Source organism: Plasmodium knowlesi, assembly GCF_000006355.2.
Source record: "Plasmodium knowlesi strain H genome assembly, chromosome: 5".
NCBI lineage: Eukaryota > Apicomplexa > Aconoidasida > Haemosporida > Plasmodiidae > Plasmodium > Plasmodium knowlesi.
The window spans coordinates 688692-711494 of NC_011906.2; the positions used below are offsets into that span (position 1 = coordinate 688692).

Below are 22803 nucleotides of genomic sequence, written 5' to 3' on the forward strand. Positions count from 1 at the left end.
CATAGCCATGTTTCAAGTGTTCGTAGCGGATAACAGCAAGTGGTGCAGAGGATTCCGAGCGGGTTCTAAGTTATTATCCGCAGCTGTGACATTAGATCTTTTATCCTCCATTTTGAGATTAGTTCAGTACTTGTATGCATACTTTTACATGAGCATGAGATGGTGGGCAAGATACCAACAGACCAAGTCAGACTGGACACTCTTACACTTTGGTAGCATTGTGCACAGTTTCGCTTTGTTCATATATGGCGCTGCATTTTTTTACATGGAAGCTTACCACGATGAGGGCACCTACGAGGAACTCGCTTGGTCCAACTTGACTCTGTTCAAGTTGGCAGGTTTGGCCGGTAAGTCCCCCCAAAAGGAGTGCCCCTTTCACGCACTCTGTGTTCGTGTGAGCGTGAGGATGTCTCCCTATATGTGTACCATTACGTATGTACCAGTATGTACCATTACGTATGTACCAGTATGTACCATTACGTATGTACCAGTATGTACCATTACGTATGTACCAGTATGTACCATTACGTATGTACCAGTATGTACCATTACGTATGTACCAGTATGTACCATTACGTATGTACCAGTATGTACCATTACGTATGTACCAGTATGTATATATGTATGTATGTACCAGTATGTGTACTGAGTTTTACCCTTTCCATCGCGCGATTTTTCTATCCCATACCCCTTTTTTCTTTTTTCTGTTTACTTCTTTTTTGCAGAACTACTGATGGTGTTTTCCGGATTTGGAGCTTTCTTCTCCATACTGCTCCTCGGTGCTATAATGTGCGCAACTGTCTGGGCCTTTTCCTTTGAGCCACTGCTAGAAAAATGGTCCCCAGAATTACACAGCAGAGACATAAACGCAGACGTTTTGCCCGAGATAAAACACGAGAACGAACAGGGGGGATATAACGAAGAAAATGTTTATGAGCCATACAATGTAAACCCAGAAAATATGGAATATGGACAGGAGATGGTTCCACAGAACATGAGCGAGAAATACGTAAATGGAAACTCCTATGACCCAAACATATACGCCCAGAATAACGGTATGCCAACGACCTATGATTACTCGCAAATTGAAGGTCAAGTGAAGCAGAACGCCGAAATGGGAGTCTCAGAGAATTACACGAAAAATGGTCAATTTTGAAGGTGATTTGTAGACAGAAGGAAGCAAAGACGTATGATCGGTTCAGGCGAAAAAAAAAAAAAAAAAAAAAAAAAAAAATGCACACATAGCTAGCTAAGCTATCTAGATGGATAGCTAAACAGTGGACAGATATGCACCTGAGTAAATCATGGGAAGGAAATTTTGAAAAATGGCAAAGAAGCGAATGCAAAATTGAAAAGTTCGATGGAGAGAAGGCATCGTTGAGACAACGGAGAAGCAAATTGTAGTCATATTTTTATGACAATTGTTTTTTTTTTTTTTTTTTTTTTTTTTTCTTTATCATATGAACGTTCATAATTTTATTCTCCATTTTAGCTATTGTTTTTTTTTTTTTTTTTTTTTTAGATAATCCATTCTATTTGATCATTTTTTTATTTTTTTTTTCTCCGTTGGCGCATCAAAAATTAAGGCCCACCAATGAGTTGTTGCACGCGAAAATGCAGTGTAGATATATTTCACTTCTCCATTTATGGAGCCTTTTTTATCCCTGCGAAAATGTGTTTTATGATTTTTTTTTTTTTTTTTGCTCTCTACAATTTTGTTGTTATAAAAGGTTTCCGCTTGTGCTATGACGTGTCTCTTTGTTAAAGCGTATCGACAGAGACCAGTGGACATGCAGAATGGCAAGGCAGATCAGTGTGCACGATGAGTCCGCACCTGTATGCTCACTAACTGTTTATTTCTCCATAAAAAGTAGGGCGCCCACGTGTGTGAAGTTTGTGTGTGCATATACGTACATTCAACAATACATAACTGTCCGTAAGCATGCGTGGCTGTACGGCAGGAAAGATCTGTCGACACGTGCCTGCACGCAGATATATCACGCCAATCTTTGTAAAAAAACGCCAAGTGGACCTCTTTTTTGTTTTCAAAAAGACAATGATTCTTCTACACCCAGGGAGTGAACATCCTTCAGTTTTGTAAGAACAGTTCGAGCGTTTGTGCCTAACCGCATCGCGCATTGGTAAAGGGGGTAAAAAAAAAATTTTACAAAATGACAACAAAAGGTGAACTACACCTTGTGTGAAAAGGAAATAGGGATAGATGTCCCTGTAAAGGCACTTTTCCTTTTCCACGTGCACAAAAAATATGTTCGTAAGGGGTTGTTACTGGATGTGTAAAAAAGAGTGGACACAAATTGCTACAAAGTTTATGTGTGCACACTATATAAAGGCTATGTTGCCTTGGGTGCTTACACAAAATGTAAACGCTTATTTTGATTCGTGGGAAAGAATACATATGAAGCATCGTACAGCTATGCACGTGTTTTTCTTATAAGGGGCTGAATTAAGCAAAAGGAAGTGATGTAAAGTTAAATGAAACATCTTGCGCTCATATTAAATGACTCCCCCCATCGATTGCTTATATTGCTTCGATTGTGTTCGTTCATCAGATTTGCCAAAAGAGACTTGGCGCTAAGGATTTTTATTGGCACTCACTGGAAGACCCGCTTTTTGGGCTATGCTTTTGACTCGGATTCGCCTTCCACTGTAATTTCCTCCTCATTAGTTTTTTCCTCCTCATTAGTTTTTTCCTCCTCATTAGTTTTTTCCTCCCCATTAGTTTTTTCCTCCCCATTAGTTTTTTCCTCCCCATTATTTTTTTCATCCCCATTAGTTTTTTCATCCCCATTAGTTTTTTCATCCCCATTAGTTTTTTCATCCCCATTAGTTTTTTCATCCCCATTAGTTTTTTCATCCCCGTTAGTTTTTTCCTCCCCTTTGTCCGGTTCGGTTGCTCCCTCCCCGTCCGTTTTGACATCCTCGCCCACATCTCCCTCCTGCGCGCTGAGGAGAATTTTTTTCTTGGCTAAATTTTTATCCATATGCACCATCAAATTATACAAGAAGTCGCAGTCTGTGGAGAATTCCTTGTCCTTGACGATAGTGTACAGGTCAATATACTTTACGATAAACAATTTGGCTAGCCTGAATTTGAATACGGGGTCGTTTTTACTTTTTTCGCTTTCCTCAATTTCATTAATAGGGTCATTATCAATTTGCATTTTTTGTTTGTAGTCTTCCAGTTTGTCAATTAATTTTTCTATCAATATTTTTTCTTCATTTTTTTTTTTTCTCATTTCTGTGACTGAGTCCGTATCGTCCAGTTCCCAGAATTCGGCTTGTCTACCGAGGTAAATTTTGTTAATTTCTAGTAGGAAGTTGTTTACTTTGCGTATATCTCGCTTATCTTGTGGGTAGATCTTCACGTCGTTCTGTTCGTCATTCGTTCCTTCGGGAATTTCATCACCAGTTTGATGGATGCTTTCCTTGGCGATATATCCTCTGTTATCCAGCTGTTGTTCATCGGTGTAGTTTTCTCCATGAGTTGGATAGGCGAATTGGCTAGCCTCCCCCTCATCTGGATCCTCTGTAGTTTTCCTCGTACCACTTTCACAACTGGCAATCAGTTTTGTGTACTTGTAGGAATTTTTTATCAAATTTGGATTGTCCAAATTGGCTAGATAATAATTTTTCATTTTCTCATTTAGCAGTTCAAAATTATGTACGAGCTGAATTAGAGTCTGTAGAGGGGAGGAGTTATCGTCGAGCATTCCGTTGTCGATATGATCATTCTTTTCTTTTTGGTTTTTTATCTTCCTCTCCGATTGGTCTTCTAGACGCATAAATTCGAAAGGCGATTCTAAATTTTCTCTAGTCGGTTTTCCGGTGAGTTGTTTTTTCCAACTGTACCAACAGTACTCAGAAGCAAGAAGGTTCATAAAAAATTGCAAACTTTTTGAATTCCCTAGATAACGTAATAATTCCTTTACAAATGAGTGAAGAATATGTTTTGCCCTTTCACTAATCGACGGTAGGTCTTTACCTTTTGTATCACCTGCGTTCACATCCTTCACATCTTTACTCTCTCTGTTAACGTTTTGGATACTTCTACTGGTAGGTGATATTGCCGAGTGCGAGGAATCGTTATCTCTACCCTTGGCGATAAGAGTATTTGCATAATTTCCTATGTTTGATGCTCCTTCTTTAGCATTTTTCGAATATGTCCTGGAGGAATTGCGCGAAAATGAAGAATTACTACTTTTTTCTTCGTTATTCCTTGTTATATCTGACGGCTGTGTAGATGCAGATTGATTTACCGAATCTACATTGTGTGCACCACTGTTCGAGCGGATGGATTCTTTTCCTTTAGAATCAGTCGATTTGTATTCATTGGCAGGGAGTGCATCTGTTGTGGGCGTTAAAATGTTAAGTTCAACATTCAGGTAATTGAGAACAAGGAGAAGGTTAAAGAAGAAGACGCGAAGAAAATTCTTGTCCCGTATAAGCAAATTGTATATGTGTATGTTACCTAGAAAATCAACATCTGAATTGTATAAATACTGTGCAATGATTTTGGGGGTGGTGATATTTTGTTTTTTTAAATTTTTAATATGTGCCAGGAAGATGTTAAATGAGTGGTAGGCGTCTTCCAGCGGGGCACAGTTTTGTGCGGTACACATTTCTGGGTAACGGACAAAGGAAATGAGATACAGGTAGGCCAAGTACACTTTATAATTTTTGCTTTCTTCATTTTGAGTTTCAGATAATTTGTTGCGCTTTGGTCTCTTGGTATCTTTTTTATCACTGTGGGTGACTTGGTCTGGAGTATCTTCTTCATCCCTCTTTCGCTTTCCGATGAGGTTTTTTCCATTTGCCTGTGTTCTTTTGTCTTTTCTCAAAGTGTGGAGTGACTCATCCGGTTCGCACTTGTCGCAGTCGTCACGTTCATCCTCTTTGGATTTGTCTCCCTTGGTGTGCTCATCCTGGCGATTTGTACAATCGGTGTGATTTGCCTCATCAGGTTGATCAAGCTGATCAGGTCGATCGGGATGATCAGACCGGTCGGGATGATTTCCGTTTGGCTGTGCTTCCCCCCCATTGGTCAGGCTGCCATCGTTGTAATTGCCACCGCTATGATTACCATCGTTGGTTGATCCTTGCAGAGAGAGGGAGTTAATTTCTGCCGAAATGAGTTCCTTCACCTTAGCATGGTTTTTCACATTTTCCTGGATGCCCAATTCGAAGTCGTCATAAATAAGGGATTCATCAATGGCAGTGTCTTTACAACGCTTGAGGGAATCGTAGAACAGAAGGTGGAAATTATTTTTTGCCGACTGTCTGTTGCAAAAGCCAAGATGGTTGATGGGCAAACATTCGGAAAGTAACATGTGGAGAAAAAAAACATTGAAAGATTTCTTTTTCCTACTTAGAGAATTTTTTTTTTGCAAATTTTTAATGAAGCCAATAAGTCGAGCTCCAACGGATTGTGTTTTTATGGGATCATTAAAAATAACAAAATTTTGAAACTCTTTGTATTTTTCAATGAATATATTTTTGTTCCTTTGGAAGAAGGACATCAAATGGTCCATGTATCTAACCGGAATGATATTTGCAAAATCCGATAGAATTTCTATAAGGTTTATTATGTGCAAATAGTAAGGTGTTAGCGTGAGGCAAATTTCTGCGAAGCCAATTATGAGTTCAGATACAACTTGGCTTGTCTCTACTTTGGCAATGACAGAAAAGAAAAAGCTCCTGAGTTCGGTTATGAAGTTGTTTAATATTCTATTAAATAGGAGTTCGTTCATTTGGATGAAATCTGTGTTTCTTCCGTTTGCTTTTGATGGATTTTCTCCCTGCTTGGGTTCATGCTGCTTGGGTTGATGCTCCTTAGGTTCATGCTCCTTAGGTTCATGCTCCTTTGGTGTAGACTCTGCTGAGGGAGTCATCACTCCTCCGTCTCTACCACCATTGGTGGTTACGCCCATTAAATTGTTAACATGGTTATCGTGGTTGTGTTGGTTGTGCTGGTTGTCATGTTTATCAGTTTTCTGTACGTTAGTTCCCTCTGGATGGTTATCCATATGTTGATTTTGCGAGTTCTCTACGATGGGCCCCCCACTTGGGAAAGGGCTAACACCCGTTTCCTTCACAGAGCTGAGACTGTAGGATAAAGTAGACTGCTCCTCCTTGACGTGTCTTCCTAATTTGCATGTGTTAAGGATCTGTGTGTAATTCTTCTGTTCCTTACTTTCGTGTGAAGAAACGTATTCTAGGATAAGGAAATTTGTGCTGATTTCACTCTCATTTTGTATATTGTTCATTAATATTTTTAGATAATCACACATGAGGAGGCGTGTGTTCCTTCCATTGAGGAAGGCGATGGCGTTCTTCAAACTCTTCCTACTTATCTGTGATTTTCTATCTGCGTTAGAGTCATCTATGTGGAGAAGAGGCACGTTGTCTGTTCGTCCAAGTGGTCTACGATTGTCCTTGGCTAACGCTTCTGTGAGAATTTCCTCATTCAAATATTCGCCTCTGACAAAAAGACGAAAAAGAAAAACTGCGTAGGAACAATCCTTAGCTAGCTCATTGGCATGGTAAGTTTTTATGGTTTCTCGGAATGATTTATCCTCTTCATATATATCTACAAATTCTTTTTGCAAATTAAGAATGGTTAAATAGTCGTCCTTTATCTTTTTCAGTTTTTTAATTTTCTTCAATTTTTTTTTTCTATCATTTTTTTTTTGTGAGAGTAACAAAATGGATGTATTGGTGAAGTTTTTTTTTTTTTTTTTTTTTTTTTTTTTTTTACTTCCTTCTAGTTTGAATCTTTTCAAGAAAAGGTTAACTTTTTTTTTTGCTCGCTCATGCATTTTTTTTTTATAATTCATTCTGTTGGTGAATATATCTCGTTGGGTGTTGACGCAGATGTTTCTTCCAACGGTATCCCCCCCGTTGCATTGGTGTGGAATGACCATCTTGGTTTCTTTCTTCGCCTGGGTATTCACTTTTAAATGGTTTTGGTTTACCGTGTCCGAGCCCATCAGTACTTGGCTCGCCTTCTCTGCAATTTGTTTGAAAATCATCTGGAGAATTCTTTCTTTCACGGGGGGGGGGAGGGAGTGTTAAGTTGGTTGAAGTAACGACCAGTTGAGTTGTGCTATCTGCTCTGTATGGTTGCTCTCTCACTTGCACAGAGGGGATTAAGGCAATGGTTCATGGAAGAACGTATCGTTTGTTTGTGGGCGAAAAATGTAAATCGCCCCCAACAAGGGGTTACGTATCTTATGTCTCTTCAAATTGAACCATGTTTCCGACATGGAGGGGGTGGTTGCATATTCTGTTGTGCGACTGCTCTGTGGGTAGTTTCACTTGGAGGGAAGCGCACTGGAATCGCAGGGGGAAAATGGCAAAATATAAATCCATGGCAATCTTTTCCCTTCTAAGCAGTGCGTATACATAAAACACCCGTTTGGCATACCCCTTGTGGGGATTTAACACAAGGGGACAGGAGTTATATATTTTTATAAAGCGTTTGACTGCTTTGTAGTGATACAAATAAAAATGTTCGGAACTTCATTGGGGATTTTTTTTTTTTTTTTTTTTTTTTTTTTTTTTTTTCCATTTCGACACAGGTGGAAGTTGCTATGTTATAAATACTTCCTGTGGGTCACTTGGCTGCATAGCATTATTTGCCTTGGCATGGGAACATAGGAATGGCGCGATGCATGTGCGGCGTCGTGATGCATTTTGCCACCCGCTTTGTTTGCAACGATACTTCCCAACATGCAACGTATACGTGGGATATGCATATGGTTCGATTCGCAGTTTCACTTTTGCGTTTACGTTGTGAAGGCGAAAAGTGTAGCATTTTCCATGCCACGGTTGGGCGGTGCATTTCACTTACATGCTATTTTTCCCTTCCACATGTGGAAACGCAATTTGAAGAAGAGCGCATTTGGGGGGAGTGTGAAAGCTAGTCGGCCATTCCGGTGGAACGACCAAAGATATATGAAGGGTTGGAGTTGGAAATGCGTAGCGAGGAAAAAAATTTGCATACAGGCATTGCTGGAAAGGTTAAAGGAATGGACAAAAAAAGAAAAAGTTTTGTTTTGTTTACTGCTGAGAAGGATTAAAAAAAAATGAGAAGGAAAATGAGAAGAGTGACAAGCGCAGTGACGATCAGATCAACATATCAACCATAGTGTATCAACATGAAATAAAATTACAAACGCAAATTAAATCCCCATTTATGTGTAAATTATTATTTTTATTTTTTTAAACGCAAATGGATTGAGGGGATTACCATGAAATGTGTTTTTTTTTTTTGTGCACATATAAACAACGCATTGGAAGGGGGGCGATGCCAAAGCAGAGTGTTGGTATGGGGCAGAGGCATAGCTTACAAATGAAACAAATGCGAATGCAAAATAATCAATAAACTTTGGGAATTTAAAAATGGAGAGGCGTTGTTTGTATGGAGAGCATTTACCCTCCATGGGTTTCCTATACATAGTGGGAGAAGACTGTGCCAGACGGGGTTAATCTCGTGAGTGTAACACCATTTTTCTAACCACTCTTGAATGGTAAAATTGGGGTATGTACATTTATGCATATACTATATGTGACGATAGTCGAGTTAGCATCGCTTGTACGGGTTGATCATCTTACGTAGATAGCACCTGCTATTGATTACATCACCTTAACATATCACAGTCCTTTAAAATTCTCATCAACTCGTTCCGCATATAAGGCGGTGGGTCCTCGGGGGTGAAATGGTATTAATGTAGGATGCATCCGAAAGGAGAGAATATAGACTTATATTGAGTGTTGTCCCTCTAATTTGTGCCTATTATGCGTATCATAGTTTAACAATCGCTGTGGAGATGGGGATAGGAGTAAATTAATGTGTGGATGAGGAGGTTGCACGTTTGGTACGCAGGTAGGTATACAGATATGTATGCAGATATATATGTATGTATGCACATCTTCATGATGGTAGGCACGCAGGCTATGAGCACATATACGATCGTGCCATGTAACAGTGGTGCGTCTCTCTGCGTACCGTAAGGGTTCCCATTGAGCATCCCGACGAGGAAGGGAAAGTTGCTCCTCCTCTTCGGATGGTAATACTTGCAGTTGTGGAAAGTTCTGCCTGCAAATTTTACCGAGGATCTGTTAGAAGAAAAGTCGTAATTATAGGGGACAAGGCGCCTGTCTTTATTATTTCTATACTCCTCCATAATGGTATCATTACACTTCTTGTATATGTAATAATAAGATATGAATGGGATGACAGCCACGTTAATTAAGAGGTAAGCAGTGGACCAGAAAAGATATTTGTATATATTTTTAGTTGTATCTCTTTTTTCTCTTTGCTCTTCGAGATCCCATATTTTTTTATTTTTATTCCGTATGTATTCAATTAATGTTGATGGATTTTCTTCCTTGTCTTCCTCTTTCTGCTTGAAGAAGTTTTTAATTCTTGTGATGAATGACATTTTTTTTTTCTCCTCTTCCATTTCGGCTCGATCTTTGGATTCCCTTGGAATGAGTACATTCGTATAATATTCGTTTATTATGGTATCAATATTATTTTTGTGGTTGTTCTTCCCCCCAGGTGGGGAGTTATTTGGGGAGTGTTCCTCCTCCTTGGCACCATCATTCCTGTCGTCATCATTCCTGTCGCCGTCATTGTTGTTGTCATCATTGTTATCGTCGTCATCGTTGTTGTCATCATCATTGTTTTCATCATCATTGTTTTCATCATCATTGTTGTCATCATCATTGTTGTCATCGCTGTTGTCATCATCACCGTTGTCCGCCTTGTCGACCTTGCCATCCCCACTGGCTCCTTTCTTTTCGCCCGCGGCGCCGCCCCCCCCGGGCGTGCCCCCCTCAATGGGCTTGACGACTATATTAACCTCATTGGCGTCCCTGCTGTGTACATCCCGCCATACGATGGTTAAAAGGGAAAAGAAAAAGAGGAAGACGAATTTATCACGAAACATGGTGGGTGTGTAAGCGCAAGTACGAATGTGTATATTCGAATAGCTGCATGTGCATCCGGGCAAAGCTCCGGTGTAGATATTAAGGGTACAAAAAAAAAAAAAAAAAAAAAAAGAAAAAAAAGAAACCAAACAATTAAACGAACGAATGAACGAACGAATGAACGAACGAATGAACGAACGTGGAGCAACAGGGCTTCTACAAAATAAACAACAGAGCAGAATTGGGAATTACCACGAAAAACAAAAAAAAAAAAAAAAAAAAAATTCAGAAAAAGTATAATAATCAAATGAACAAATGGTTAAGCGGTCCTTCTGTTGATTGCAGAAATGGTTCCGCCATTGAAACAATACTTAATTTGTGGGTGGTTGCAAATGGACCAAGTGGATAATGGTAAAAAAGAAAAGGATAAAATATATACTTTCTATATAATGCGAAATGTTTCTTTTAAAAAATATAAAGAAATTTTTTTACTTTGACAGAAAATGTGGCTTGTGAACAAATTAATAAACTCATTTGTACATATCTATGTATTCACACCATGCACGTAGTTGTATGTGTTGAATGATAACCGTTGGTACAGGTCAGGTCGAATAAGCAAGTTGCTCCAAAGTGAATTATGTTTTAAATCGTGGAGTTGCGTGAAATTCAAATCACAGTAGGCAATCAGAAAAGCAGAAAGAAAATGCACAAAAAGTAAAAAAAAAAAATAATAATAAAAATAATAATTAAGAAAAAAAGTTGCAGTACATCGCAAGGAAAAGTTGTTAGAAAAAAAATTCAAAGAAATAGCAGAGGGATGTCACCATGACAAATAAAATGCGCGCGAAAATAAAAAAAAAAAATATATATAAACAAATATCCCATGGATGAAAAAATTGGCAGGCACAATAAAGAAGGAGAGGAACAAAGTTCTGAATTAGGTTTCAAGTGGACTTTGCATCCCTCACACAGGAAAGATTTGTTGTCAGGTCGGTTCTGGTTCTCTACATGCGCGTTGTATGAATATATCTAAAGGAAGGCGCGCATGCATATAGGTATAAATGTTTGTATATGCGCGCACATGCACATGTTCCTGCTTGTACATACAAACATATGTGAGTTTCGTTTTATGCTTTTTCCGCTTGTAAGTATTTTCATATCCAATACGAGGGGGGGAGGCGCACTGATCAAGTTAAAAATGGGAGCTTACTCGATCGATGTTGGGTGACACTGAAAAATTAATTTGCATGTATTTAGAGGATTCCTCAGAGGAGCCACAGGAAGTGAATTTGTTCTTTTCGTTCCGCTTGCCCCTCCTACGTTCTTCACCTTTTTTTTTCTTTTTTTTTTTCTCTTTTTTTTTTTATTCTCTTTTTTTTCTCTCCTGTGTAATGCAGTCGCAGTGTAGGTTAAGTAAAGCAGCGTGTTGTGAATTCAATGATAAATGCAAGAGAGTGAAAATGTATGTGCATGCGCTAGCATGCATATGTATAGGCATATAGGAGGGTGTACATATCTGCATGCAAAATAGGAGGCCTCTTAAAATACCATTATTTTTAGTATAGTAGTGGGGACGAAAAGAGAAAAAAAAAAAAAACTGCAATTTCTACTCGCGTTATAAAGAGGACAGGTACATGTTTCCGAGTTTTACCAATCTGCAATGGAAGGTGCAGGTCCCGTTGATTAGTAGGTCTGTACAGGTGGAACGCGGGGTCACCTATCATTCTTATCCCAATGACTACAAAGGATGGGGAAATGAATTAACACAGGGAGCAATTTTGTTGGAACTTGGCTTGGTGATAAAACAAGAAAAAAATTATAAGTATATTTATACGTATACACATTTGTCTTTTCCGCCTGCTCTCCCCCTTCCTGGAGATTTCATGGAAAAAATTAAAAAGAACAAAAATGCCTCGAACGCAGGTGGGCTGATAGGACAGTTTATTAAAGGAGAAAAAAAAAAGGAGAGCTTGAAAAAAATAGAGGAAACAGGACATGTTAGGTGAATCCACTTTTCTCCGATTTTTGATAAAAATTGATTTGCTCTACCTGCGGACAAAGTTCTATTTCGCATTTTGTGGATAGTCCATTGGTTGGGTAGCGACATTGCATGTATTTATAGAAGGTGAAATGTTATAGATTGTGTAGCATTCAGAGCTTTTTTTCTTTTTTCATTTTTTCTTTTTTTCTTTTTTCTTTTTTTCTTTTTTCTTTTTTTTTTTTTTTGTCTGATTTTTCACAGGATTGATAAAAACACTCTAACGGTTACAATCGAGAAACAGGAGTATTTCTTTGGAGGTAGTTTATTCGGTCGCGCTCTTTATTCTTTTTAGTCCACAGTAAAATATGAGCAGATATGTCATCCCTTAAGGAGAGTACGTACCAGACGCAAAGGAAAAGCGGAAGGGTATACAGTTCTCCCATCGATGTAGAAATAAAAAGTGTAGCAATCATTGGTCAGGGTAGAGAAATTAGTTTGCCACACTTTTGTCCGAGCTAATAAAAGGTGCCCACAAAAAAAAAAAAAAAAAAAAAAAAAAATGAATAAATGAATAAATGTAAGGAGGTCATTCGAAATTTTAGGGGCGATGCACTAAAATCCTGGTGCATGGATGGGGCAACCCCCCCCCATATATTCCGCTTCGTTTCACACAAATAAATGCGATTATTATTAAAGGACATTTCAAAGTGAGCAGAGAAACATGAGAAATGGTGATTTTTTTTTTTTTTTTTTTTTTCTTCTCCTTTTACGTGTGTTTATAAGTTCCTTCCGTGAAGGTATAAGTTATCCGGACAATATTCACGTAAAATAATTTGGTCAGACATGGGAAAGTGGTGTACGGGATGACAATGCGCAGGAGCGTAATGATACGGTTGGGATGGAGTTGTTTTAATAGGTGGAAGCTTTGATCACTGATTAGCGCGCATCGTTCTTTTTTCCTTTAATTGTTAAAGAGGTAAGAATAATTATTTTTCCCCTCATGTAGATTCAAGTGCTGAGATGTTTTTTTTTAATGAGTTGATCACTCGGCGTTTGTACATACTATGCACGTGCATATGCACGTGCATATGCACATGCACAGGAAAAAAAAAAAAAAAAAAAATACTCACAGGACATGCAAAATTACGGTCTTACTGCGAAAATACGATCCTACGAACATGCTAAAAGTACGATCCTACGAACATGCGAAAAGTACGATCCTTACGAACGAACAAGAAGTACGATCCTACGAACATGCGAAAAGTACGATCCTACGGACATGCTAACGAACGACCAAACGCACACACAAGAGAACAGAACAAGTGAACACACACGGATAAAACGGAACGTGTCGGATAGTACAAAAATGGATCGTGAAAAAAAAAAGGGAACGGACCAACAGGAACAAAATAAGATGGACTAAACTCACAGAAGAAAATACGGGTCACGGACGATGCGAACTATTTTACACAACTCACACAAAAGAGCACTTAATGTACTCACAAAAGTTTCAACAACATTACACGTCTACGTAATAATAACTTTGGATGAAAGAGAACAGGTTGGGATAACTCACACGATAGGGGACTGAATAACGTCTACATATGTATACACATGTATATGTTATAATACAACTATAGATACACATATAAATTGGTGGAAAGAAAAAAAAAAAAAAAAAAAAAAAATTTTAAACTTAATTTTTTTTTTTTTTTTTTTCTCCTACATTGGGCACTTGGTCTATTCTGGACAAGTGTATTTACACAAATTTAGCTTCCGTTGTTCACTTGGCTTTTTATCAACTTTGGTGCTAGGATACTAGTTCCTTTCTCATTTGGGTATGGAGTTCAAGCTCTTCTGTATCCCCTGTTGTCAAATCCCGTGCCTATAAAAAAGAACAGCAAAGGTAAAAAAAAAATGAAGAAAAAAAAAAAAAAAAATTTTTAACTCTCTTTCTCTTTCTTTTTTTTTTTTTTTTTTTTTTTTTTTTTTCCTTCACTTGTGTAGAAGTCGAAAAATGCCTTGGAGTTTAAAACATCATTTGACAGTTATTTTATGCTTTTCATACACATAAGGTGTATGATGAAGAGTGTGCAAAATTTCGACAAGTACAACATGGACAGTTTGACGTGTGTGTGTGTATACATATTTCTGCTACTTTTTCTTATTTTCTTAACATAGAACAACCGTGCAGAGAGTGAAGGGTACTTGGGTGTGTAACATAACATCTCTACACATGTACAATAGAATTATCCAGGCACATGGATAAAATTATTCTCTACGCACTCCTTTGCTCTCAGCTTATTAACCGTAAGTCCTGGTGTATGGAGATGATGTTGTGCTTGGTGTGGTTGTTGGTGTGGTTGTTGGTGGTGTTGGTGTTGATGATGGTCTTGATGGTGCCGCTGGTGTTGGTGGGATTTTGGAGATATCTTCCTGGGATCTGCTTAAGTTTCTAGTTTCTGTATTTGTTGGGGGTCTGTTTATGATAGTTGGTTCTCGGGATTTCTTACTGTTCTTTTGTTGGTAGAGGTTGTATCCTCCTAAGGCACTACCAATGAGTAGAGCTAAACTAGTTGCGATGGTGGAAATCATCATTATCTTTTGATTCCTTTTCTTTTTTAGCATATCCTTGTCAAACTTCTTCAATGACTTAGAGGAAGAAGCAGCTCTCTTTGCATCAACTAATCCTTCATTGTTCAATCCTGGAACGAAAACCTTAATGGTTATGAGGAAGGCGACGAAGTAAAATAATTTAGCTACTTTCATTTTCGCGAATATGGAAGGGATGATAAAAGTGTAAGCAATGTAGGGGTAATGTTAGGAAATTCGTAAAGCCTTATTGTATGTTAAAAAAACTATAACATAAAATGTGATTAAATAAATTAAGAATGACATATAATTATTATTATCGCGCGTATGCCGATGCGTTTAAAAGTGATGAGGGTGGAAAAAAAAAATATATGTATATATATATATATAATGCGAAAAAAAAAAAAAAAAAAAAAAAAAGTACGCTAAAAGGGTATCGTAAAAAATAGGAGGCGTAATTGTGAAAGAATTAGAAAATACTAAATTTTTATACAATTCTAAAAATGTTCAGGTGTTATTTCTAATAGGTAAAACTAGGAAATATATATATAATATATATATATATATAATATATATATATTTTTTCGAAGCGGTTATAATAATGTTAGAAGTAATTTCCCATGTGTCGAATTATATATGGCGAAAAAAGCGGTTTCTAATTATTGGAAATATTTTTATTTAAGCCATTTTTTCATTGACGGGCAAAGGTGCGTGATAATTTTTCTCCTTTAGAATTCAAATATAATCAAAATTAGGGAGGGGTATAATATTATATATAATATGTATAGATGATACGTTTGCATATTACATACGTACAAGGTGCATACGTAGGAATTGCTCACAATATGTTTAGAGAGCAAGAAAAAAAAAAAAAAAAAAAAAAAAAAAAGTTTGTGTTAGTGAGCAAAGATTTTAAGTAAAATAGTGGTGAAAAAAAATGATTATATATATTTTCACGGGGACGCCCTTTTCGGAAGATTCGCATACGGGGTACTTGTAGTGGTACATATATATATATATATGTGTTTTATATGCACATGACTATACGTACGCTCACAGTGCACGGCAATACCCCGTATTCTCATTTTTGTTGCATATAGCATTTATTTAAAATTGCCCCTCTGCTTTTCCCTCGCTTTGCCGTCCCTGCTCCTCCTTCCGGCGCATCTGCAAATTCTATTGCATGTGCAAAATATGGAAAGGGGCATATGAATATAATACGGGTGAAGATTTCCCTCCTTATCCCATCGTTCTTTTGTTGCATTATATTTAGTTTCTGGCTAGCTGTACCCCATTGTGTCATTTTGGAGTAAAAATTCGCACCCTTCTTTGGGCCATTTTTGGCCCTTCCTCGCATTGCGTAGTTGCGTTTCTACACCTGCGCTGTATATTCCCCCCCTGGAGTTTTTACTTCCTACTTCTCATCGTACCTAATTAAGTTTAAAAAACGGCAGAACGCTTTTCTTTGCCTTTTGCGAATAAGGGGGGAGAGGAGGGACTTTACAAAGGGGAACAGAAAGAAAAAAAAAAAAAAAAAAAAAAAAAAAGGAAAAACTGCAACAGTTACAATACAAATGATACCTTCTTTTTAGGAGGTCTACTTATTCTTCAGCCTACATAGAAGTGTGAGTGCGATTGAACTGCATGTTGGTTCGGGGATATAACATGGATGGGTGTTTAAATCCATACCGTGTGTTACATGTGATGTAAGTAAATAAAGGATGAAGGAGTTCCACCGGGAAACTATTTTTCCCGTACAGTTTATTTGAAAGCTTTTGTGCTATAGTTATCTTTACGGATGAAGTATAAATAAAAGAGCATGGGTTCAGTTTGGATGGTTCATTGGAGTGAGAAGAAGGTACATTCCTTTAGTAGTCCAAGGTTGCTGAAATCGGTTACGGTTTGAACTACCCCTTTAAGGATGCTTCGGGAACATTGACGGGGGATCCCTACAACGGAGGAGTTTTTAAAAGGTACCGATATAGGGTAAGTACAGTTCAGCTTTGACTGGACGAAATATTTTTGCTACAGTGACAGGTGGCCAGATAGCACTTACAATACAACATAGGGGTAGAGAACAAAAGTTAGGTATGTGAATACAAGAGAGGGTGTAGATTTGTGTGCTCGTTCCTATTTTATATGCCAGTATGATAGCATCCTCCTTTAGACGTTTTTCCTTCAGTTTATATGAGAAATGGTAATATACTGCTCTGTTCTGCGATCCTTCGTTTTTTTTTTTTTTTTTTTTTTTTTTATTTATTTTACCAAGGGGGCCAATGTGTTGTGCGCTAAGTTAGTTTGAACACCTAGGCAAAAGGAGGAAAAGGCAGAATGGAAGAATGGAAGAATGGCCATGTGGGAAAATAAAAAAAATGAAGGAAGTCTTGGCTGTAATAGCCATGGGTTTGTGAGGGTACTTAATTTAAGCTCCTTTTGATAAGGTGTTATGAAAAGAGATATAATTTATGTTGGTCGACCTTTTCACGTGAATCCCTATGTCGTTGAAAGGAGCGGTTACTAATATTTAGACATTTTTTAGGTGTGACATTAGCTCGTTCGTTGTTTTTAGAGAAAGGGCTCAGTGTCACATCAAGTGGGCAGAGCTTTTTGAACAGCTTCAATGGCTACTGCTACCACTTTTGGTGTTGCCAAGAGGAAACAGGTGCATGGCGCTATTAGTTAAGCGGTATGTATAAATTGTTTACGTAGAGCAAATATATGGGTATTTATTGTTTATTTTTTTTTTTTTAGGAAAAAAAAAATTATTAATAACAGGTTAACAAAAACGAAAGGAGTATGGTTATCCGATGGAGGAGTGTGCCAGTGGGAGTTTCCATTTATTGCTATTTTTATGACAACTGTTTCCCTCCCCCTCCTTAAATTTTACCTCAGCGGGTGAGAAGTTTTTATGATGGGTACATAGTAGACGTGTGCACCTATTAGAAAGTTCTCTGTATTGCATGTTGACTGGTTGGGGGGAGAAGTACCCATCTTAGGGGGGTCTCTCCGCTGTTGAATCACTTTAGCATCGAAAGGTTTCTGAAAAGGTGCCTCCTCTAAACTACTCATTCGGGTAATAAGCAGTCAGGAGGTGGAAGAAAAAAAAAAATATATCAACATGTGAATAATAATAAGGTAGAAAAAAAAAAAGATTATTCTATCTTTCTGGAAGTGACGCGTTCTTTTTAAAATTTATCCTCTGATAATTCAACATTGGCAGGAGCGCTATATTGGTATGATAATTGTCGGAACGCACATTTTTGTTCTGTCCCTATTATTGCATATTTATAGAGGTGTTTGAGATTGGTAAAAGTTAGGGTTTGTCTGGTGGGTGATAGTCTGCCGCGAGAATACGTCGCATTCCATAAGCAGGGCGACCACTTTGTGGGTTGCAAAAATAGGTGGGAGGTTCTATTGCCATGGAAGTCATGTGCGGTACAGTTAGGGTTAACCTAGGGATGGGGACTCTTTATTTATTTATTTTATTTTTTTTTTTTTCTCGTTCATCCAAGAAGCGCGCGCGCTAATAAAAACTTGTGCATGTGAAATTGGTTGACATTTCTGCTCAGGGTATATGCATAATATTATATACATAACTCCGCGTAGTAATTAAAAAAAAAAAAAAAAAAAAAATGGGTTGACCGAAAAAACGGCAGAGTTACAGCACCGTTGCTGCAGCCTTTAATATGTTGCATGTAAAGTATCCAGGATGGAGGCGCCTCCCCCCAAAAAAAAAGTTGTAACCTTCATATTTTAAGATTTAATCTAGTTGTATAAATATTAAAGAAGAGGGGAGGGTTCACTTTTTTGTATATATATTAGTGCGGTTGGCGGAAAGCGCTAAAATGATTAATGTCGCCTTTGAGTTGGATACCACTAGTACCTTCGGCGCGGGCGCGGAGATCAGCTAAAGAGAAGGCTCCAAAATAGGTCTATAGCATACTATATACAGATGTACGTATAAGGAGGTATCACAGAAATGCAAATTAAAAGTGAGACCTCCTGATGAAACAATGATGCATCAAGTAACTGAAAAACTAGGTTCATTCAAAAATAAATAAATAAAACATAAATACGTATAAATATACATACATATTTATTTTTATTTTTTTTTTTTTTTACATTCTTGACATTCCATGTTATTGTTATGCCTTTCAATTTTTAGTAAATTCAGTTTTCGTCTGATTACGTGGCGCCATATTGTTGTTTCTCCCCCTCGTAGCAGATTTTCTTGCCCTGATAAAAGACATTTGCTCCGAGTTGGTAGCTGAAACGCAAAAAAAAAAAAAAAAAAAAAAAAAAAAAAAAAAAAAGCAGAACGGGTTCGGAGAAAATTACCCAGGCAGATAAAAATGAATGGTGTTTTTAAAACGCTTTGTTCTAAATCCAAGTATATTTTCTTCCTTTCTCATTTTCATCCTTAATTTATTTTCATCGGGAAGTGAAACCCAAATATAGTTTAATAGAAAGCAGAAGAATCTATATTTGACAAACCTATATTTGGTGAATCTTAAAGAGATTCGTTCCCGTTTATTGTCTACGCGCTGCGCGTTTAAAAAAGAGTGGCGGAGGGAAGATAATTTGCGATAATAACTATTTTGCCCTTTCAATCTTCTCCCTTTTTTTTTTTTTTTTTTTTCTTTTCTTTAAGAATTTTCATTGAGCGCGATTCACTTGTAGCATAAGACCATTACCTGGAAAGACAATCGTGTCCCCTTTCCGTTAAAAAAAAAAAAAAAAAGCTTTCCGTTAAAAAAAAAAAGAAAAAGAAAATTTGTTAACTACTAAAACTAATTCTACTCCACCCGTGCAGACATGACAAAGGGAATAATATCGATGGTTTCTGGGGGAATGGTGGACCATTTTAGGAAGATAGGGGCCCTGGATATTAGCGGAGTGAGCATGAAAGGCCTTTTTTTTTCGGTAATAGTTTTCTTGTATCTTTTCTTTTTCCTAATGACCTATCGCCTGATGCAGGTAATACATACAAAAGATGGGCGTACAAATATGGGGATGACGCGCTTACTCTGATGTGTTATCAAGCTGTTTGAATACACGCCCAGTTGGAAACACGCGAACTTATCCGCTCCACTTTTTCTTTTTACTATAGATTGAACGGAGAGACTATAACTTCGAATTTGATGAGGAGAATAGTGAAGAATATGCGGTGCTTGTTGCCACGGAATCAGGAGGAGAAAGTGACAATTCTAATTCGGAGAAGAAAAAGAATGAGGCCAAGATGGATAATTGAAGGGGGAATCAACCCTCTGTCTGGATCCGTATGACAAGAGGTGATGACTCACAAGGAAATTTTACTATTTTATTTTTCACTACATATTATTATAATATACTACTGTATTTTACTGCATTATTTTATCTATTGTTACCCCCTCTGTGTGTGTGCTTCATTTGATCAAATGTGAATCTTCCTAAAGAGGTTCCCCTCATTTGAGAAAATCTATGCCATAGTATTTTTTTTAAGCTGAAGTTTATTTTTTTGCTTTTCCGCCAATTGGCTCGTTTTTTTTTTTTTTTTTTTTTCAAGTGAATCAACTTTTCCCCGTCCGCTATGACATTTTTGTGATTAAAAAGAAATGGAAAAAATAAAATAACTTTATAGTAAGGTGGGCATAGTTTATATGGTCCCTCTGTTATATGTATATATATATATATATATATATATATATATATATATATATATATATATTTTTTCCTGTCATATCAGTTGTGATTGGAAAGTCCAATCGGAAGAAATTTATAACAATGAGATGCTCGAAGGAGCAAAATAAAAATGAGAAATGGCACAATGTTAGATTAAATGACCAGACATGATATGAATAGTGTGGTGGGACTATGTGAAGTGGAAAAGCTCTACATCTGCATATAAATGCACAAACATATATCTCCTTCGTAATTAAAATAAAAAAAATAAAATAATGTTAACCTTATTTTTATAGTTGTGTGAATCTTCCTTTCTCACTTTGAGGAGTTCACACGTTGGGAAAAGTGTTTTCCTGGAAAGTTACAAAAAGGGTGTGGTCTGTTTTGTGTGAGGTGAAGAACTTCCTCCTTTGTTTTTGATAGATTCTCCAGATGATATGCTCCCCCCCCCTCCTTCTCACTCATACCTTGCGTAGTGAAGGGTGTGAATATTCTGAACACCGTGTCCAGTGGAATAGATGAAGAGCGCTTTGGACTCATTGAATTTTACAAAAGAGCCTCCGTAGCAACCATTAAGTTCATAGTTCTGCACTTTGGGTTTCACAACGATTGCATTATTTTCTGTGTAGTATAGGTAGCATTCATTGAAATTGTTTTTCTTGGCGTAACTGGTTACGTAGTATCCGTTTAGCTTAGTAATGTTTTGAAGAGACTTGTCCTCTTTAATGAGATTGACATTCGTACATTTGAAAGTATATTCCTTATTTCTTGAGTTCGTCGGGTTTAGGATACACTTCATATATTTACCTCCCCGGTCCGCGTTGTTCGAGCTTATTCGGGAGTATAAGTAGAACCCAAACTCGTCATTAAAAACAAGGGGACGAAGGTAGAAGTATGGAACTCCTTCTTGAAACTGATCATAGTATATGTGAATTTTTATATCACTGCGGGGGGTGGGGTAAGTGGGGAATAGAATGTGTGGTGATTAACAAATGAGTTAGTGCAATGGAAGACAAGTGTACCTCCGCCTTTGGGGGAACGAGCAAAAAGTATTTCTCCCCTTTTTTTTTTATTTTTTTATTTTTCCCCTCGGGAGCAAGCGTACCCCCAAGTTGTTCCCTTGTCTTCACTGGCAAGACAAGAAATGAAATTATTTTGGTTGACATTTTGGTATTCGTAAGAATGTACTCCACAGATGTGAATAATTGCTTTATCTTTAATTGGTATAGGAAATGATGCATATGAGTCTAGATTCATCTTGGTAAGGGCTTGTGCATCTATGTTAATATTGCCTTTATTGTAATTGGTACCCGTGGTGCTACTCCAACGATCACAAGCGACTCCTTCCCCTTTGGTCATACCTTTATATCTGCAAACTAAAATAATAATTTCATCATTCTGTACGAAATTAAAAACGAATGGAAGATGGAACCACATTTTATCTTCGAAGAGCTTCTGTTTCGTTTCCCATTTGTTCTTGGCTTTTTTCTGCACGATGACATGGATCTCCGTCCTTCCCTTATTGACGTGTTGTATGCAGATTTTGTACAATTCATTTCGGAAGATGAAATAAGTATCGGCGATACAATGTACGGGACTTGTTATAGTTGTTATTTCATCGTTCAGGATGATTACTTGTTTGCTTTCTTCGTTGGTGGTTAGGTAGGTTGGGCAACTTAGGAGGAAGAAAAACAGAATTGCAATTTTTGCAACTATCATCTTAGTCTCTTTAGAGGTCAGTCAGTCGCGATGTTATTGGAGAGTTTTGCAACATTCAGGAATCTGCACGGTTGCGAAGTGAAACTGAGTCGGGAACTCTGTGTGAGGGAGAAGTCAAGGGATGAAATAAGACTGGAAAGACGCAAAGGGTATATCGAACTGAATGTCGGTCAGGCGAAAATGAGCGTTCTGTTTATTATTATTATTTTTTTTTTTTTCTTAGACTTGTGTGAAGAGAGCGCCAAACTTCTGCGCGTTGGAGCAAATCGCGGAGAGACATCCCTAGAGCAGGCCGAAGGGGGCACTAGTTCATAGAGCACATAGGGGAAAAAACCTTGTCGAGGGGAAAAAAGAAAAAAATTAAATGAAGGAAATAATATAAAAAATATTAATTAAAAAATAGATAAATATCAAACGAGAAAATAACGAAGTGAATCATTCTCTACCAATTTTTCCTCGCTTATTGCAAACAATTTTGTCCATCGGAAAATCTTCGACCGGGCTATTACACACAGGCGGGATTTTTCCGTTGTGGACTAGGGAAGGAATTGTCAGAATTGCCCTAAGAGAAGGGATTTTTTTTTTTTTTTTTTTTTTTTTTTTTTTTTTTTTTTTTTTGGCATTTCTCCTGACGTGTGGCTCACTGTAAGTGTAAGTATATATATGTTTTTTTTTTCTTCTACACCATTACTGATTCAATCGGGTGTGTAATTTTTTTTTTTTTTTTTTCCCTAAATTGTTGCTTTTTCTTTTCTGTTTGCTCCTCCCCTCTTCGCTACAAACTATTATTTGCAAAAAGCGTGGAATTTCGCAGGGGGTGTTAAATTCTCCATTTCTCACTTGGAACGGATGATCTGGTTTATAAAATTTACGGAGAATTTAGAAATGGTGAGAAA

At 37.4% G+C, this 22803-nt stretch overlaps 5 protein-coding genes across 5 annotated transcripts in view; 1 reads left to right on the forward strand and 4 right to left on the reverse strand.

The window, feature by feature from the left end:
• The window catches only part of PKNH_0515400 (uncharacterized protein), a gene marked incomplete at both ends in the record, with an annotated part of 1494 nt that extends 338 nt beyond the window's left edge, over positions 1-1156 (forward strand). Inside the window, 2 exons of the mRNA XM_002258249.1 lie at positions 1-347; positions 726-1156. The exon at positions 1-347 is cut by the window's left edge and continues 338 nt beyond it. Of these exons, the coding sequence (XP_002258285.1) occupies positions 1-347; positions 726-1156 (778 nt within the window). The remainder of the gene's footprint in view (positions 348-725) is intronic.
• Positions 1157-2636: 1480 nt separating this feature from the next.
• On the reverse strand, positions 2637-7049 carry PKNH_0515500 (conserved Plasmodium protein, unknown function; the record flags this gene model as incomplete). Its single annotated transcript, XM_002258250.1, has 1 exon — positions 2637-7049. One exon carries the CDS (start codon positions 7047-7049, stop codon positions 2637-2639), a length of 4413 nt encoding a protein of 1470 aa, XP_002258286.1.
• A 1775-nt stretch (positions 7050-8824) lies between these two features.
• PKNH_0515600 (conserved Plasmodium protein, unknown function) lies at positions 8825-9974 on the reverse strand (the record flags this gene model as incomplete). The annotated part of the gene is made up of 2 exons (XM_039113911.1): positions 8825-8841; positions 9029-9974. 2 exons carry the CDS (start codon positions 9972-9974, stop codon positions 8825-8827), a joined length of 963 nt encoding a protein of 320 aa, XP_038969521.1.
• A 3808-nt stretch (positions 9975-13782) lies between these two features.
• On the reverse strand, positions 13783-14704 carry PKNH_0515700 (early transcribed membrane protein; the record flags this gene model as incomplete). Its single annotated transcript, XM_002258252.2, has 2 exons — positions 13783-13820; positions 14245-14704. The coding sequence occupies 2 exons, from the start codon at positions 14702-14704 to the stop codon at positions 13783-13785; spliced, it is 498 nt and encodes a 165-aa protein (XP_002258288.2).
• Positions 14705-20645: 5941 nt separating this feature from the next.
• PKNH_0515800 (cysteine-rich protective antigen) lies at positions 20646-21907 on the reverse strand (the record flags this gene model as incomplete). Its single annotated transcript, XM_002258253.1, has 2 exons — positions 20646-21132; positions 21294-21907. 2 exons carry the CDS (start codon positions 21905-21907, stop codon positions 20646-20648), a joined length of 1101 nt encoding a protein of 366 aa, XP_002258289.1.
• Positions 21908-22803: the final 896 nt, after the last annotated feature.